This window comes from Prionailurus viverrinus, chromosome D4 (assembly GCF_022837055.1).
Source record: "Prionailurus viverrinus isolate Anna chromosome D4, UM_Priviv_1.0, whole genome shotgun sequence".
NCBI classification, from domain to species: Eukaryota; Metazoa; Chordata; class Mammalia; order Carnivora; family Felidae; genus Prionailurus; species Prionailurus viverrinus.
This window is the reverse complement of record NC_062573.1, coordinates 89,830,833-89,850,071: the sequence shown is the minus strand read 5'-3', so window position 1 is coordinate 89,850,071 and position 19,239 is coordinate 89,830,833. Positions and strand designations below refer to the sequence as shown.

At 51.2% G+C, this 19,239-nt stretch overlaps 1 protein-coding gene across 9 annotated transcripts in view; it reads right to left on the bottom strand.

Annotated features, from left to right (window-relative positions):
* Positions 1-19,239, bottom strand: part of PRRC2B (proline rich coiled-coil 2B) — a 90,495-nt gene that overhangs the window by 59,620 nt on the left and 11,636 nt on the right. For 8 of the 9 annotated variants that reach the window (XM_047830977.1, XM_047830968.1, XM_047830973.1 and 5 more), the window contains exons 2-3: positions 2,617-2,786; positions 1,683-1,860 (exon numbers count right to left, since the gene is read on the bottom strand). In XM_047830977.1, coding sequence (XP_047686933.1) covers positions 1,683-1,860; positions 2,617-2,731 — 293 coding nt within the window. In that variant the 5' untranslated portion in view covers positions 2,732-2,786. The remainder of the gene's footprint in view (positions 1-1,682; positions 1,861-2,616; positions 2,787-19,239) is intronic. The other variant, XM_047830969.1, reaches the window with a different exon arrangement.

Here is a 19,239-nt window from a genome sequence, read left to right as displayed (position 1 = left end):
GCACGGAGTCCCAGCAGCTGTGGCCCTCACTCTGTCACCTCCCTGACACTCCAAAGGAGGACGTGGCCCCGGGGCAACAGAGGACCGGCGCCTGGGGTCCACGGCCTTGTCCAGTGTTCTGTTTCTACCTCTTCCCTGGCTGGCATGCTTCAGCGCGACCGGCCCCACGAAAGCCACCTCATCCCTCCCGTGCCCGTGTCGGTGGGAGCTGATACAAGGAGGAAGCGATGCCTCGTCCTCTCTCTGGAACTTCCCGCAGCAGCGGCATCGCAACACTCGTGCTGGAATGTACGATGTCCGTTTCATCAGAGAACCTGTAGCATCTACCGTGTGAACTCTAGAATGACAGCGGTGGTAGCGGCACCTGCCCGCGCGTCCTCTGCCAGGTTCTGTGCCAGGTGCGTGACTCGCGCTGCCCGGTCTATTTCTTACAAGCACCAGGCAAGGCAGTAGTCCTACCGCACAGAAGGACGCCGGAGCGCACCGATCACGCAATTCTCCGAGTTCCACAAAGCTAGCAGTATAGGTAGCCTGGCTGACTCTGAAAGTCGGGCCACACCCCCGGCCCAGTATGACCCCTAAACAAATCGTGAGAGAAGTTTTAAAAACAGCTTTTCAGACCCTACTTTGGTTACTGCTACCCTATGCTCATCCGAACGAGTTACGTGCTCACTCTCTACATCCTGTGTGAAGTAACCGCGCGAAGTTTTACAGAAGCTACCGCGGCCGTTCCCGGTGAGAGAAAAGGACACTGGCTGGCAGGCTGCACCCTGGGTCGTTTACTCTCTGGATCCCGAGAGATCCAGGCAGCCAGGGCACAAGAGATCGAGGGCAGGAAGACGCACAGGACCGAGTTTTGTTCTCATCCCCCGACGGGCAGACCCCAGCATCAGGGTCCCATTCCTCTCTGGTCCCTTCCCAGTGCAAAGCCCAAATCCTCTCCCCTGGCTGGCGCCCAGAAGACTTGCAGTGGAAGGGGAGGGACACGGACTTGGGCAGGAGGGAACGGCCCAGGTTACGTGCCCGGGGCAGAGCTGGCACCGGCCACACTACGCGGCAGCAGCCACGACATCCACTCCGTTGCCGTGATGGGGATTTCTGTGCCAGACCCTGGGCCTCCGAAGGCTCCCGGAGGTGGTGTGCTGGCAGAGGGGTGAGCCTACAGAGGCTGCACACCCGCCCCCAATAATGAGGATTCTGGGTTGCCACCCTTCATAACTGGGTCTGTTTGGAGCAACTAACCGCAGCAGTCTGTGTGGGACGCCGCTGACCCCGCACTTAGAAGTCGGCCCCCTCAACCCGGAGCCCAGCACACAGGATGCCCCAGAATGGAGCGTTCAAGCACCCGCTCTGGCCACAGTGGCCCTTACTGGCTCAGGCACTGGCTCTGAGGCATTGCATAAGCCCCTCTGGGGGGAGGAGGTCCTTCCTAATAAGGCACAGGGGACACTGGTCACTGGGGACAAGGCGGCCCACAGAGGCAAGGCTGCATCAGCTCCAGAAGCCAGGAAAAGCGAAGGCAGGGAGCAAGAACCAACCAAGCAGGGGGAGCCCGAGCAAAGGCAGCCTCCCTCCTCTGGGGTCACCCGGTTCTCCAGCTCTGCCTTCTGCAGAAGGAAAGGGAGCTGCCGGGCTCCGTGAGGCCCCGGCTCGCCACCCACACCCGCCCCCTCGGCTCCCACCTCTTTGGGTCTTGCTGATCCTGCTTGTTTGCCCATCCCGTTCCGTCCTTGGGAACTATAACGATGTTGGGGTCGTTTCCTCTGTTTTCAGACTTCAAGCTTGGCAGGTTTGCAGGTGGCGGCATACGCCGGGCTGTGGCAACTTTCCCGAGACTCTGTAAGCCATGTCGAGGAATAACTGTAGGGAGAGAGGGGTGGGGGCAGGGGAGGAGCTTCAGAAGCTCTCGCAAGCTCTAAGCGACGACGACAGACGGCCAAACCACCACCAAGGGTGGCCCTGTGCCAACAGACCAAATGGCCTGGTAGCTGCTTTCGCCACTTTACGAGCCCTTCACCGAGGCCTCAGACACTTGGGAGCTGCTGAGGTCTTCAGAGGCTTCCACTTTACTAGCGGGCAGGAGCGGGCATGGGGAGTTTATGACGGGGCGGGGAGCCGGGCCCAGAAACCTCCGGCCCACACGGTAACCACCTCTCCGCAAGTTGAGACTGCTCCGGCCTCCCTGGCAGGACCCAAGGGCCAGCCTCCACCTAGCCCCGGGGCCGGGCCCGAGGCTCAGCAGGGCCCTTGACATCCACAAAATCCTCCCGGGGTATGGACAAAAGGTCCAGAACGTCAGAACCCCGAAGCCTAAAACTGGTTGCTCTGATGCAAAGTCAGTTCCATTCTACCTCACAGGGGAAGAACTATCTGTGGCCAACGAGGTAAGACGGTTAAGGAAACAATCCCACTGTGGCAGAGATGGGGTATTCCTGCTCGAAATCGGACATCGAACAGGAGCAGGGGGTGACTGCACGTCCCCAGAACTGCCTGGTGACCACTCCGTGCCCCGAAGACCATCTGACCAGGCAGGGACCCTGGGTCCTCACAGTTCAGGACCTGGAGTTTCTCACGGAAGGGAAAGCACAAAGAACTGGCCTCCGGCCCGGTTCTTACCTGAGGATCTGACCGCGTCTACTGATTTTCCTTTATACTTATCAAACAGGCTGAGAGTCGAATACTTGCTTTTCCCATCCTTGCCCTTGGTTATTTGCCCCAAACGATCGGACATTGCGATGAAATGTCATCTAGTAAGGAAATTTTTCTCGGCACCGCTCCCGATCTGCCTTTGAAATGTAAGAGAGGAAAAAAAAAAAAAAAGAAAAGAAAAAAGAGTGTTAATCCGCCAAAGGCCCTGAGCCAGGGGGCTGAATCCTTCAGGGATCATGGCTCTCCTCGACGACCTGAAGAAGGCCCTGGATTCTGTCCCCAGAAAAACACCCTCACCGTGCACAGGCTGTTTCGCCCACATTTAAAGAGCGTTTCATTGTAGGTACCTTCCCCAACCCAAGTTCAGAAGTCTTACTCTGTCTGAACTGACCAGAGTCTACTGCTCACCAGTGACACAGAAACGTAAACTTTTCCACACAGAGTCCTCCGGCCAAGTCAAGGACCGCTCTTCAAGATGGAAAAACAAATCCTCACCACTGTATCGACCTAACGTGAAAACTAAGGCAGAGCGGGGAGGTACGCAACCTGCTTGTGGAAGGCTGTTCATTTCAAGGATGAGCAAAACCAAATCAAAGGGAAGCCACCAAAATCAGTAAGTCTTCAGGAACAGCTGTGTTTCAAACTAAAGAACCAGCCTCCAGAGAAAAAACACCTGCGAGGGGAACAGAAGCGGGGTTCTCTGGGGCGCAGGCGTAGAAGAGGAAGCAAGGACTTCCCAGGGAGAGGCCACTTGGGGAGCCGTAGCGATGACACCGCCCCCTCCACTCAGAAAATCTTGAGGGGATGACCAAGAAAGAAGCCCCTTCCCCCTGCCGCTTTCTGACTTCCTACGTGCTCCACCGAGTCTATTAGCCGTTAAAGCATTAATTCACTCACTCATGCATTCACTCAAACACCTAGTGTGTGCCTGCGGAGGGCGGGCGAGTGCCACATGGCAGGCACTGGGGACTCAGGGCCACAGGTTCTAAAACTTGATCATGATAAACTCGGAGAAGTGCCCACCACTTCCCGTTGGAATTAATGGATGGGAAGAAAGCTAAACCATCTACTTAGGCATAGTGCTGATGTCTTTAGTGACAAAATGGAGGGAACCGTAAAAACATCCACTGGTAATAAAAAGACCTTGGTGGCCGCAGCAGTACGCTTTGCCGTCTTATACTATGCCGAAGCCACGCAGGCCAGAGGGAACCCGTGCAGTGTGCTGGCAAAGTGTTCTGCACCCCCAGAGATGACTCTAAGATAGAACCCTATATATTATGATCCAAGACTTTGTATAAAGCGCAAGGGGCAAAGAGGCAAAGATCAATTATAAACCGAGGCCAAGAAAAGCGAACCAGGGGACAGTGACATCACACGGAGCCTGGTGCCACGCCAAGTGTGAACCAAGCCGGTTCTGACACAAAGCCGGGAACATCCACCCTTTCATTCAAGAAATCCTGACAGTGAAAGAGATGTGTAGGAGAATCAGCCTCCATGAAGAAACCAACCAGAAACGCTCGAAAGCGCTCACAGCTCCCAAGTTTCCACGTTACATGCCAGCAACCCTCCCCCAACACGCCTGCCTCGTGTGCCAGGAGCAGAGTGACCAGGAATGGAAACTGGCCAAACGTGTCCAATTTCTGATTTTGGTGCCCAGGGGTTCCATAACATACCCCTTTCTTTAAATTTCCCTCCCCGGAGCTGGCTCCAGGGGGTTTCTGCCCTGCCAGGCCCCAAAGTCCCAGCTAGGAACAACATCCCTCCCCCACGCTCAGGGCAGGGACTAGATTTCATTTTCATCAGACTAAGTGGCATTTAACAGGCTATCAAATGTAAGTCAACTTGAAATTCTCTATTAAGATCAGAAGAGATCTAACTTCTAGACACTTCTATCAAATCAAAAGATCATGCAGATAAAAATACAAAACACCACACCCACACACCCCACACTACTAACAAGCCCTGGAAACTTCCAGGGTGGGCGGTGATGGCAACATGTGGAGCCTGCGTCACAGAGCTTACAGTCCCAGTCCCCAAGGGGTGGCAAACACTGGTCAGCGACCGGCCAATGGCCTGTCTGTCATAAAGCCCTCAAGCTAAGAATGATTTTTTAAATCCGTTTTCACCTTTGTTTAAAAAAACAAAGAATGTGTGATACCCCCATGTGGCGACAGGTAAGAAAACTTTGCTGACCCTGAGCCTAAAAGAAAAAGCCTTGAGCAAGCACTTTGAAAAGTCTCCAGGAGGGAGGGGCGCCTAGGTGGTTCATTCAGTTAAGCGTCCAGACTCTTGGCTCAGGTCGTGATCTCACGGCACAGGTTTGTTAGTTCTGGTTCGTTAGTTCGTTTCCAGTTCTAGTTCTAGTTCTAGCCCTGCATCGGAGGCTGCTTGGGATTCTCTCTCTCCTTCTCGCGCTGCCCTCCCCTACTCGCTCTCTCTCACAATAAATAAATAAACTTAAAAAAAAAAAGTCTCCAGGAGGGAAACAGATGGGAGTGGGGAGAGCACCAGGGAAGAGGCCCTACTGCTCAGCCAGGAGACCGGGCAGGGCTCAGCACAAGGGGGAGGGGCCCAGGCAGGGCAAATCATTCCCTGGACTGTGAACTGGGCCCTTAGGGACTTGTCTACTTAGTACTTTTTACAAACTTGTGTAGCATGCTGCATAACCAAGAAGTTCACATCCTAACTCCCGGACCTGTGACTTCCTTACCTTAGCAGCGAGAAAGGGATTCTGCAGATATGATTCACGTAAGGATCTCAAGATGGGGATATTATCCTGGATTATGTGGACAGGGCCACTGTAATCACAAGGTCCCTAGGACATGGAGCAGGAGGGCCAGAGTCAGAAAGGCGTGGCATCCGGAGCTAAGGCTGGGGGGGCGCGCTCTTCGAGGATCAGTGGGGCCACTGCAGAGAGGTGCAGGAGCCCCTAGGAGCTGGAGAAAGCAAGAAAACGATTCTCCCGTGGAGCCTCCAGAGGGAACCAGCCCAGCCCACACCTTGACTGTATGCAGCCCAGTAAGATTCACCTGAGACTTCTGACCTCCAGAACTGTAAGAGGATAGGTCTGTGTTGTTCTAAGTCACTGGATTTACAGTAACCGGTTACAACAGAGAATACACTCATTAATAGGCTTTTACTAGGCACTGCCTTGTGCCTAGCACTGAACTGGGCCTGGGATGCAGCAGACAGCAGGCTGGGCCCTCCCCTCCCCATGTCCAGCCCGCAGAGACGACGGGACCACACACAGTCACACAGCTAATCAATAAGGAACCTGTTTCAGAATTTTTCACTTGGGCACAGTGATGAAAACTGCTCCTCTCTGCCACCCCTGACCACGGCTTTCACCTGACCCGTGAACCTACACACAGTGCTGAATAAAACCAGCGTGAATAAAGCCCCCTTCCTGGCCACATGCCTTGCGGGACTACACATTTAGCACTGTTAAACTTATGTAACTACAGAGTCCTTTACTAAATTAAAAACCAAACTGACAAAGAGAAGAAAAAATTATCGACCAGCCTATCCAATTCCCACATGAAACCTTAATGGGCTTGATTTTGACACATCGAAGGTCTTTCAATTATGAGACCTGGCAGAAAATACTTGTTTCCACAGATAGTGATCAAAAGTCCTCTTCAAATCTGTCAGTCCCAACTCCTGCCAGTTCATGAATACAAACAGGTCTTTCTTGGATTGATTCCGCACTGCCTGGGCCCACGGGCAGAGGTCAGAGTGAACACAGGTGGCTCTCTTGGGCCTTCCTGGGGACAACACACTTCTGAGAACTAACCTGTCCGCACCCCCACCCCCAGGAAGCACTGGGAGACTGGAAGCCTGACCGCACCCTGACTCCTGGCACCCCTGGGAAAATTTAAAGAAAAACCCCGGGCCAAGGAGATCCACTCTCCCGGGAACTGAGAATTCTGTCCGACCGTTAGCTGGCCCACAGCTGTTGCCTGAGGCCCTCCCAAGAAATCCAACCATTCAGCAAATAGCTGAGTCCCTACTGCGCTGGGACCCCTTGCAAACGGGGCTTCAGAAACGCCAGCACAAGCACGGACTGAACTAACGCCCACATTCAACCTGCGCGTGCAGTTTTTTGGTGCCCCCCCCCCCTCCTCCTGCTTTCTCACCCAAGCTCTGCACCTGCGGGCCACGTTAGTGGCCTCTCTTGCCCTCAGCCTCCCTGTCCACAGAACGGAGGGGCCACAGCAAGATTTCACAAGTGGCAGCCGGTTCTAAAAATCAAACACGCCAGTGTGAAAAACCCACAGCCACAGCATTTAGGAATGACTCCCGGTCAAGGTGGCCGTCTCTTGCCACACACGTGCTACTGCATTCTATCTTCGGACCTAACCTGGGATGCTGCCGGGCAGTGCCACCGAGTCACCGTTGCTATGGAGACAGCACCTGTCGGGGAGGGGCCGGATACCTCTCATTCTAACGCTGGGGAAGACCGTACAGACGCAGGGTCTCCCGGCCCCCGTTTTCCCTTTAGAACTGGGGTCGCCGAGTTACTGACAGTCCGAAGAATATGCAGCAGAGGCCTAGGAGGCCCACAAAGCATTACCTATTTACCGTCTGGCCTTTAGATTACAGACACCAGCCTGACAGCATACCAAGTTCCTTTCATTAGGTCAGATTTCACTGGACACAAATCTAAAACACAAATAGAGTCACTCGGGTATTATTGCCATACTTGGGGCCCAGCCCAGCCCCACACCCAACTGGCTACTCTGCCTGCCCTTTGGTTTTCATAAACCTCAGGCCGAGAGCATTAACTGTTAATAGGAGTTTGAACGGCTTACAGGTATCTGCTGAGTTGCTACCCACCAACACACACACATACACACACAACATGCTTGACTGGCCTCATCAGATGGCAGAAAAGTGCAGGCAAATATCTGGCTGTGAATCATGAGGCCGGTCAAGGCGAGAGAACGTCGTTCTCGGCGGATCAGAAGCATGTTCATTCAAGCCTGACTCACGCCCGGATCCGTGGGACAAGAACTGACTGAGACGCACCAGGTCCTTCCAGATGGGCATGACCACGCTTGGCTTGTAGCCACCGCTTTCTCTCCCTCTTGTAGGTAACAGAATTAATTTTCTTTCTCCAAATAAAACCTAACTTGGACCCTCCGTATTACATACACAACAGCCAGGGATGCCCTGACAGGAGGGGTCCGGCCTACACCCCCCCCCCCTACACTGTAACCCACTCTTTCCCACAGCAGCCACTCTGAGACACCAGGGAGGCACGCCGCAGGGTCCTGGAGCATTTTGAAAATGGCTGGCCTAAATGAAAATATTGCCATTAGGCACAGAAAAAAAGGGCCTAAGATCCATGTGTGAAGAGAGGCACACCTGGGCGGCTCAGTCAGTTTAAGTGTCTGACTTCAGCTCAGGCCATGATCTCTAGGGTTGTGAATTTGAGCCCTGCATCAGGCTCTCTGCTGTCAGCCTGGGGCTGGCCAGCTTCTGATCCTCTGTCCCCTGCTCTCTCGGTCCCTCCCAGCTAGTAAGTGGGCATCTTGCTCTATCAAAAATAAACCAACATTTAAAAAAAAAAAAAAAAGGTCTGCATGCATATTCTGGCAAGTTATCTAAAAAAGCTCAAGAGGCCCAGGATTTGCTGGCATAGAAACAACCAGAAAGATTCGCCAACAAAGGCAACTTAATACGCAAGCCCCGCCTCTCCAGACAGTAGCCCCACCTGTCAAGCAGGTTACTGAGCCGGTCTGTTATCTGCCCACCAAAGGGAAAACCTCCCCGTACTCCCATCTTATCAAAAGCTATTTCCGGGAACAGGATTAATTTCACTCTGCTTGGGTCCCGGCCAGAGTCAGAAGCCCCCCTGGCCAGGTGATCTGGGATGGCCTATAAATCCCCCCGGGGACCACTGCAGCTACACGTTCACTCCTGAGAGCCAGGCACCCTGCTGACCAGCCACGACTCACGTGCCCTCACAGGGCTCCTCCCAAGAGCCCTTTCTGGAAGATGCTACTGCCACCAACCTGCTTTCCAGAGGACGCGAAGGCGTAGTTGGGGCGGAGAAGTAACCTGTCCAAGGTCACGAGACTACAGGACTTTAACCCTCAGGACACCCGGAGACAGCACCAACACTGAGGAAGGACCCACCGTGTGCCCCAGCACCAAGATGCTCTCTCAGAGCAAGGCCAATCGATCACGGACGACCCACGACCCACTGACACAGTGCCAGAACAGCGCGGCACAGGCAGAGCTCCCAGACCAGGGTGGGGGGAAAAGGCGGCAGAATGTCCCTGTAGACAAGGAACAGAAAGACCCCACTGCCACACAAAACATATCAAAAACCCTGATCCGACAGGAGTGGAAACTGAGAGCAGGCTGGATAAATGCTTGAGAACACAACCAGTGGGGCCGGAAAGGACTCGGTCATTAGTCAGTACACTTGTTAAATCTCAGTCAGACGTGAAGAACCATCGCCACAAAAGCCAGCCAGAAGATTAGTAAGTAATTCCACCCTCTCGCAACACGCCAAAGGCACGTTCTCTTCTCCGACAGAAGAGAACTTTAATGTAAGAAAGGCACCCCGCCACCTACTTCAAATTCTCAGACATTTTTTGTGTCGGCAACGAGACTCCAACCTTGTCCCCAGAACCCTTTTTCTGTGAAAGGGCAAATAGCATGTCAGGCTTTGCGGCCGCAGTCCCCACCACGGCCACTCCACTCTTAACCAAGGCTGTCACTGCAGCACAGAAGCAATCACAGACAACACGCGCAAAAGGAAGAGTCGCGTTCTCATAAAACTTTATTTACAAAAACAGGAGAGGCAGGAGGATTCGGAGCCGCAGTTTGCTGACCCTACTCTAAAGGAAAATGATGCGCTACAGTTAGACGGATTCAACCAGAAGAGGTTCGCATACACAGCAGGATAGAGCAGGGGCATGAGGCAGACGTGGGGGTGGGGAATCCTAGCTGGGTTTCGCAGGGGAACTCCGCCGCCTCCCCCTCAGCCACAGCAGGGGTCAAACCTTCCACTCCCCCCCCCACACACACACCCCGCTTTCAGAGGCTCCTTCTGGGGCAGCAGTGAGAAAAGCAGGGACCTGTACTTGTGCGTCCCCTGCCAGTCCTTCCACCTGCAAATGCCCGGCCTCGAGGTTTCTGCAGGAAAAGTATGAGGGGTGCCTGCAGACGACAGCACGAAGGGATGAAAACGAGGTTTCTGGTCCCCACCCACCCCCAGCCCCCCGACTCCCAGACAGCACGTTCAGGAAGCAACAGAAATTAAAGATAAGAAAGAAGGCGTGTGCTGCAGGGACCCAAGCGCTTCCCAGGCCCCTCTTCTGCACGCTGGGTCTGCAAGCCCCATCCTCCATTCCCTGGACCACACACAGAGGCTCAGCTCTCGAGGACTGGACTGACCCTCGGGCCCCCTCCAGGATCAAAGTCCATCTGGAGCCCCTGCTGTAACCCTTTTACCGGCGTGGCATCTGGCATCGGGCATTCCCACCACGGCACAAACGAGCCCGATACCCTGGCCCCAAACAGGCCCCTCCAGTCTCACCTCCGCGCCACCAGGCTCCGCTCTCCAAAACAAGCTGTTTGCGTCTTGACTCCGCCCCACACTGGCTGTGACTTTAGGCCTGTTTCCTCGTGGATTAAACAGAGATGAACATACTGTTATCCACCTCCCAGGCCTGACGTCAGGAATCAATGAGACAAGGAACACGACACACGTGACCCAGAGCTCGCCTGCCCTCAGAAGGTTCTCAGCCAAGGGCAGCTGTCACACTGGCTCTGCACAGGCCAGCCCTCAAGCTGCCCCGCCCCGCCGTCAGCCTGGCACACAGCACTCCTTCCTCCGGATTCCCATGCAAGCAACGAAGCCTCCGTTTTCCCCACCTCCGGGCTCCCACGGGCCTGGGCGCTGCCACACCTGGGACGTGGGCCCGCCTTCTCCTGTGATCAAGGGACCTGTCCCCACTTTGGTGTGTCCCAGCTTAAGAGCCCTGATGCAGAGCACAGGCCTCTAAAACCACGGCAAGAAAGTTGTTCAATGTTCAGGATCTGTTGGTGAACCCCATAATTAATTCTCAGGAGACAGACACACTTTAATTCTCAGAAAACCCTCTTGAGACAAAGAGTCCGCGGCGACTACATTTTAAACAACACTCCACTGCCCCCGCTTCAGGGCAATGAGCATGGTCTTCAACGCAATCCCACACCGGTGTTACAAGAGACCCCCTCAAGGAGGGGGTGATCCTAGCCCCAGTTCCTTTCTTTATCTGTAATGTTCTTCAGGAACAAAAGGAATACATACTGGCCACAAGCTTTACGACATACAGAAAAACGGGGCGCCTCGGTGGCTCAGTCGGTTAAGCTTCTGACTTCAGCTCAGGTCACGATCTCGCGGTTTGTGAGTTCAAGCCCCACACGGGGCCAGCAGGCTCTGTGCTGACAGCTCAGAGCCTGCAGCCTGCTTTGGATTCGATGTCTCCCTCTCTCTCTGCTCCTCCCCTGCTCACACACTGCCTCTCTCCCTCTCTCCCTCTCTCTCGAAAATAAATAAACATTAAGAAAATATATATACAGTCAACCACCTCCCAGCTACACTGGCAGTTCTCCCTCTGCCAGTATGAGTACTCTGGCCACCTGCCTCCCGTTCCGCTCTTCTGCTCTGCTTTTGTTTCCTATTTCAAAAGAGTTCGGCACGGAAGGTCATATAAAACACTGTCACTAAATTCTAAACCGATTTGCTACTTGTGTAAAAAAACTGCACAGGGGTGCCTGGGTGGCTCAGTGAGTCAAGCGACTTCTGACTTCCGCTCAGGTCATGCTCTCACGGTTTGTGGGTTTGAGCCCGTCTGTGCTGACAGCTCGGGGCCTGGAGCCTGCTTTGGATTCCATGTGTCCCTCTCTCTCTGCCCCTCCCCTACTCGCACTCTATCAAAATAAATAAACATTTAAAAAAATTTTTTTAAGAAAATTACACGAATGACTTTAAGGATAGCTCCGAGAGGGACAGGCGGTGCACAGGCACACAGAAGGAGAGTCCCAGCAGTGACTTTGTTGACAGCCACAGCCTCCCCGCAGGAATGATGTCACAGCACAGGCCGGAAGCTGGGCTAGAGGAGGGAGGACCGTGGGCAGAGAGCATCTTTCTTCAGCCCAGGGGAAAGCATCCTGCCACCTTCCCAAAGCCCGCGTCCTCACAGGTCCGTGGCTATAAACACACAGGACGGTGCAGGGACAGAGCCTGGTTCTACAAATGCCGAACACCAGCCACCACTGACCACATCGCTTCACACCTGCCCCAGTGACCACTAAGGGGCTCTCGGGGCAAAGCCCCCCCTACCAAGGGTGAGCCCCCTCTAGCAGACAGTAGCACCCTCTACACACACGGAAGCAAGTGCCAGGAGTCCAAGGGCCACCTCAGCCACTTCCATTTGCTCCTCTACACACAGGGACAGAAAGTGTACTTCAGCGGGTTGTTAGAAATGCCGGTCGCAAGAGGTGATACAAACACGCCTGGTGGAGGACTCGCGGCTCCAGTTACTCCCCTCCCACCCTCCTCCCTGCGCCGGACTCCCGCCTGGACTCCCTCCACAGCGCCTGCAGCCCCAGAAGCCTCCGGCTCCCAACCTTCTCAAGAGAACTGGAGGGGAGGGCAGGGTTCACACTCCACTCGCAAGGAGGTGGAGACAAATGACCAGGGATCCCAACCAGCCCTTTCACTGTAGCGGGGGAGGAGTGGGGGACAGCAGCAGCAGAGCGGTGTAACTGACAAATACGTACACACGCACACACGCGCACACATTCAAACACGCGCACGTAAATATGACCGAGTATCTATACATGCACACACATCCCTTAATTCAATTCCATCCAAGAAACACTATATAGAATATGGGGGATTCTGGTTAAACACGGCAAAAGGACAACAGGCATTTCTAGCTCACCCTTCCAAAACCCCCTAAAATGAAAATACACAAAGGGCACCCAAAGGTCAGGGACAATATTGGCAGACAAGAAACAGACACACGAGTGGAAACTGATTTCACAGACTGAAAGATCCTCAGACAGGCCTGCAGGACACTAGAGAGAGCTCAGGAGGCACTGGGAGGCGGTGGGCACCTTGTAAGACGAGGAGGCAGGGATTTGAAGGTGGGACAGCTTCTTGAAAAACCCCTCCCCCGCCTGGATAAATTAAACAAGAGAAGTCTAGACTTGAGAATGCCAGGGTCAAAGGGAATGGAAATGAGGAAAAGACCTTAAAAAAAAAAAAAAAAAAAAAAAAAGCTAGGTGAAAACCTGAGTCACAAAGCGAATCGTGGGGTGCCTCAGCCCTCTCTGCTGGGGGCCTCATTGCAGGAGGGCGGATAAACACATTCTGTCCCTTTCTCCACGTCCCTGGCAAAGATGAAGGAGTCTTCTCTTGAAAACCAACAGACACAAACACTTGGGTCTTGAGAAAAGAAGGCCGGCTTCCCACCCACTCACCCTACAGGGAGGTAGGCCACCCAGAGCCAGCCACCCCATCCTCAATCAGCTGTGTGTGCCCAAGACCACAGTCATCTGAAGGGCCTCACAAAAAGGCTGATACGAAAAACGCAGACAAAAGAACCTGGAAGAAACAGACAACACCGGGAACCAAAGATTAAAAAAAATAAAGTAACAAAAAATTAGGGGCTCCGGGGTGGCTCGTCGGTTAAGCGTCTGACTTTGGCTGAGGTCATGGTTCTAGCCCCACGTCAGGCTCTGTGCTGACAGCTCAGAGTTTGCAGCCTGCTTCGGATTCTGTGTCTCCCTCTGGCTCTGCCCCTCTCCCACCTTTCTCTCTCAAAAATAAATGAATTTTAAAATAACAGTAAAAGAAAAAAAGAAAGTAACATAAAATTAATATCCTCAGGAAATCGAAGATCCTACACCCATCCAATAAAAACAGGGTTTCTTTTCTTCAGGGACAATCAGAAAAAGCCCTAGGAAGTATTAAATACAGGATAGGCCAAACCCCACCACCTCACGTGAATCATGAGAAAAACAGCAGACAAATCTCAACTGACAGATATTCTAGAAAATACTGGGCCGGTACCCCTCAAAACTGTCAAGGTCATCAGAAACAAGGCAAATTGGGTAACGGTCAGTCTGGAGGGAACCAAGGAGGCATGAACACTAAATGTGGTATCTTGGAACAGAAAAAGGACATTAAGTATAAAAGTAACAAAATCTAAGGGGCACCTGGGTGGCTCAGTTGGGTACGCTGCCAACTCTTGATTTGGGCTCAGGTCATGATCTCACAGGTTAGTGGGATGGAACCCCACAACAGGCTCTGTGCTGACAGCACGGAGCCTGCTTGGGATTCTGTCTCTCCCTGTCTCTCGGCTCCGCCCCTGCGTGTGCACATGCTCTCTACTAAAATTTCAATTAATAATAACATATCGGTACTGGTAGTTAATTGGGACAAAGAACCGTACTAACGATAGAACTTTGTAATAGGAAAAACCGGCAGCACAGTATACAGAAACTACAACTGTTGTGTAAATCCAAACTCTTCTAAATTTTAACTTCAATTTCAATAGAAAAAATGAAAAATAAAGGGAAGAAAACCTCAGGAAATTAACAAAGAGATGAACGCTAGTCTTTCCGTCAACCCAAAATTAAAGGATGGACCCAGGAGTCCAAATTTAACCAGGAGTGATAAAAACAGAGAGGAAAAGAGGGGAGAAGAATTTATCAAATGAAAAAAAACCTGAAAAATCCCCAGAGCTGAAGTGCCCAAGATTGCAAGGACACCCCTAGTGCTCAGAATAACGGACGTGAAGAGAACAGAGTACAAGGTGACATTCCAGTATTATGAGGGACAAAGAGAAGAACCCCAAAGTTTATGAAAGCACCCCACGTACCAGGTAGAAGCAATGAGAACGACCATGAAGACTCATGAACAACAATGATGTGTGTCTGCATTTCTCATCCACATCGTTCCCCTCCCTGGAAAAGGATTTTCAACCTAGAATCCAATACTCAGCTGACCAAATCAAATATGGGCATAGAAAAAGGTACTTTCAGACTCACATGAGGACTCAAAACATATACCTTCATAGAAAGTTCCAGAGGAATATACTCTAACAAACGAGAGAGGAATCCAACACAGAAGCAAATGTTACAGATGCTAATTCTCCCTTCCTCTTTCCTAGAGGAAAAGTGATCCCGTCCTTCCCCAGCCTGAGGGGGCTGACCCACACCCTGCTGCGGGGGGGGGGGGGGGGGGGGGGGGGGTGGTGGGGTGGTATGCAGGGTCTAGAAGCCCATTCCCCTGGCTGGGCTGGGCTGTTGGCTCAGCGGCTCAGCATGGGTTCATGACCCACCCAGACAATTAACATAGCTGGTTCCTCTGTCAATAACGTCCTCGTGGTTCAAGGCAGCTTAAGATAGTTGCAATTACTTGATGTTCAAATTACCCGACTGGTACACACATGGGATCCAGGAAACAAGGGATCCAGCACAGAGGGACAAGGTCCCAGGATGACATGCAAAGGAAGCCCAAGATGGCCACTGCACGACAGGCAAGAAGATGGGGAGGGTTCCAGGAGGTAAACAGAGCTCACAACTACCTAATGTATCTGTGCAATCTGAAAACAGCATTTGCTGCATTTTACTGAGCATGTGCAAGAAAGGAGAAGATTCAAGTTTTATTGTCATTCAATTTACCAACCAATGTATCCGTTCTGGTGTGCTTTCCCACGTAAGGAATTTTGTCTTACCTGAAATCGGAAAGATATTCTCCTGTTTTCTTCTAGAAGCTTTACTGTCTCATCTTTCATGGTCAGCTCTATGCTCTATGTAAACCTGATTCTGGATATGATTTGAGGCAGAAGATTCATTTTCCCAGTACCTTTTTTGAAAAGGCCATCTTTTCCCTTTGTCATGAGGCACCCTTGTCGTAAACGGACTTCTGTGAAGTCTGTTTCAAGATCTCTCTTCTAACAGCCTATTGTCTATCCTGCTGACAACACTGTGCTGCCCTAATTACTGCAGCTTTTATAAAGTCTTGACATCTGGTAGGATAAGTCCTTCAGCTTTGCTATTCTTCAAGACTGCTTTATTCTTGGCTCTCCACATTTTCAGACTCAGTTTGTCAATTTCCAAACAAAACAACAACAATAAAAGAAAGCCTGCTGGGATTTTTACCGAAATCACATGGAACCCAGAGTTCAAATTCGGGAGAACGGACATCTTCACAAGGCCAAGCGCTGGTGATATGCGTGGCCAGGACAGCTGCCCCGCACTGCCAGTGGACGTGCCCGTTGGTAAAATCACTGGAAAACTGGCAGCCGTCCGTTAAAGCCACACATATGCCGACCCTGCGACCCAACCTTCCCATTTCTGGGTACGTACCCAACAGAACAAGTTCGCACACACGTCCAGGGATATTTGTTTGAAGGTGCACGGCAGCATCATTCGGGAATAGCTCAAAATGGAAACTAACGGAAGCTAAAAGTCTATCACCACTAGAACAAATAAATATCATACCCACATAATGGAATGCTATTCAACAATGGGAATGAATAAACTGTCACACACAAACCACACTGATGAAACTCACAGATATCACGCTGAATGAAAGCACGTACAAAAAAGAAGCAGAACAGAGTCATTTTATAAGCATCAGGAGGCAACCCGTAACGAAAACACAACTGGCGCAAACCTATATATGCAGAGTAACTTCAAAACGAAAAAAAAAAAGTCGTTGAAAAAAATCATTGTTAAATAGAAAACACTGGGGAAAAAAATCTCTGCACCTTGGTGGATAAAGCCCACTCAAAAGAGGGAAGATCACAGATGGTCTGATTAAGGTAGATCAGCCAACATGTTCAGAAAGGGACTACACGCCATCTGCCTCACCAGGTCGATGAAGCGCACAACTCTTGGTCTCTGGGTTGTAAGTTCAAGCCCCACGTTGGGGGGCAGAGATTACTTAAAAATAAAGTCTTAAAAAAAAAAAAGAAAGAAAGAAAGAAATTACTACATATGAAACTTTAAGGAAAACCCAAATTCTGAAGAGCAAAACTCTCTGACCACAGTGCAATAAAAGAAGACATAATGAAAGCAGAAGTAAAAAAATAACACTACCGGTTGGAAAACTTAAAACACTCTCAAAAAATTCTGAATCAAAGGGAAATTCAAAACCATAGATGCAGAATCCCTAGAAAACCACAAACAGAGGAGAGAACACTATACTATCAAAACTTTTAAAACAAATTTATACTCAAAGGAAATTTAATAATCTAAAAACTTCAAATTTCCTTTTTTTTTTTTTAATTTTTGTCTATTTATTATTGAGAGACAGAGAAACACAGAGCATGAGCAGAGGAAGGGCCAAGAGATGGAGAGACACAGAATCCAAAGCAGGCTCCAGGCCCCGAGCTGTCAGCACAGAGCCCGACGCGGGGCTCGAACTCACAAACCGCGAGATCATGACCTGAGCCGAGGTCGGACACTTAACCAACTGGGCCACCCAGGTGCCCAAAAAAACTTTAAATTTCCAAGCGAAAAGAACGAGATTAAATTAAGCATCCAATTCTAGAAGTCAGAAAAAGACACAATGGAATGCAAAGGAAAGCAGAAACAATGAAGAAAAATGAACCGAAAATAATTAAATGAATGTAACTGAATACATTGGAATAAAATGGAATTAAAAACAGTTCTTTGAACCAAGAAATAAAACAGATAAACCACTGAGAAACAGTTATTTGTACCTCATTTCACAGACAGGACACCAAGTCTGTGAGGTTAAGAGTGGCCCAAGGTCACTATCAACAAGTTAGGACGTTGCAAAACCTGAGCCTAAACCCAGCTCAGTCTGACATTCAGGTCTGCTCTGAAGCATGGACCCATGTGGGCACCAGAGAATGACCACGTGGCCACCAGAATAAAATGCCCACAGTACCCCCCAGCTCTCCCAGTGCTCCTGGGGCCGTGGTGAGTGTCTAGGTCAAATGTGGGCTGGGGTGGGGTCTGAGGAGGCACCACGTCAGGTGAGGGGCTCTAACAAGAGTCCTGTGGCTCCAGCGGGTGTGCCAGCAAGTGGGAGGGTGGGGGGGTGGGGAGGACGGAGAGAGACGGAGACACAGAATCCAAATCGGGGCTCAAACTCAGGAACCATGAGTCGGAAGGACGCTTAACCGACGGAACCACCCAGGTGCCCCTACAGGGGTCTGTCTTGAGTCTCTAAGCCACAGTACCTGAATGGTTCCAGGGACCCTGTCATCACTCCTGACCAACTTAAACTCTGTATGGCTCCTTTCTTCATGGGCCATGGGGTCAGTCACTACACACCCAGCTCACACGCACACAGGAACGGGCTGAAGCCTGCAGAAGAGTCTGCTAGAAATCCCTATGCAGTCTGCAGAGTTCCCAGCCAACCTCACCTTTTGAACATACGGTTAATTTACTGAGAGAAAAAAAAAAAAAAAAGACAATTTCAATTTACAGCTGGAGACATGCCACACACAGGCCTCCCTCTCCAGGGTCAAAACTCACCAAGGACTGGGTGCATGGGTGGCTCAGTCTGCTGAGCATCTGACTCTCGATTTCGGCTCAGGTCATGATCTCAGAGTTCATGAGATCCAGCACAGAGCCTGCTTGGGATTCTCTCCCTCTCCCTTTGCCCCTTCCCCATGAACACTCTTTCAAGTGCTCTCTCTCTCTCTCTCTCTCAAAATAAATGAACAGTGAAAAAAAAAGAAACAAGAAAAAGAAAAACTTACCACAGACCTGGCAAAAAAAAAGAAATACGTAAGACATACACCTTTATTTCAGTTTCTCCTTCCTTTTCTACCTCCCGTTAATGGTAAATTAGCAAGTGAGAAGCACTTTGCAAATGCCACCACAATCCATGTTCTATATTGTAAGGTCTGATTGAGCAGAGAACAGAAACCGAGACGGCATTTGAATCGGATTGTTCTTTCTAACCAGATCAACAAAGCGGTTTCCAAGGGCCATGAACAGAGACACATGACTGAATCAGGTGGATTCCTGTGAACCGTCAGGGCCCCAACACCAGGAGCCGGGGCACTCGGGACGAGGCTGAACAAAATAGTGACCCTGGGCGAAGCTGTTGCCGGAAAAGAGCCAGTAATGCGCGAGCTGCCCAGTCCTGGCCCTGACCACCCACAAGCACGCATGTCTGTTACGCTTGTACGCGCCTTCGCAACCGGTACGTGTTACTACCCCGCATCCAGTGTAACAAATGCAAATAACACGACAAGTCAATCCAACTCACTAACGTGGTGGACGTCCTCCATACCGTTTCTTCTCAGCTCGAGCAAACCTAGCAGCGACCCGTGGTCTTCGAGTTTCAGCCCACCAACGTGGCAAGTTTCCATATTATGCTGTAGCTCACTCTCTTAGTACACTGGGGTCATCTTTCCAAGAAAACACATACAGATCTAGCTCATCGTTTGAATGCCTAATCGTATTTCACGGTGTAGCTGTGCCTTTCCCCACTGCCCTACAGACAGACACATAAACGACTTCCAGCTGTGTGCTATGACAAATAATGCTACAGCCGACATCGCAGTCCACACACCTATACGCACTCGG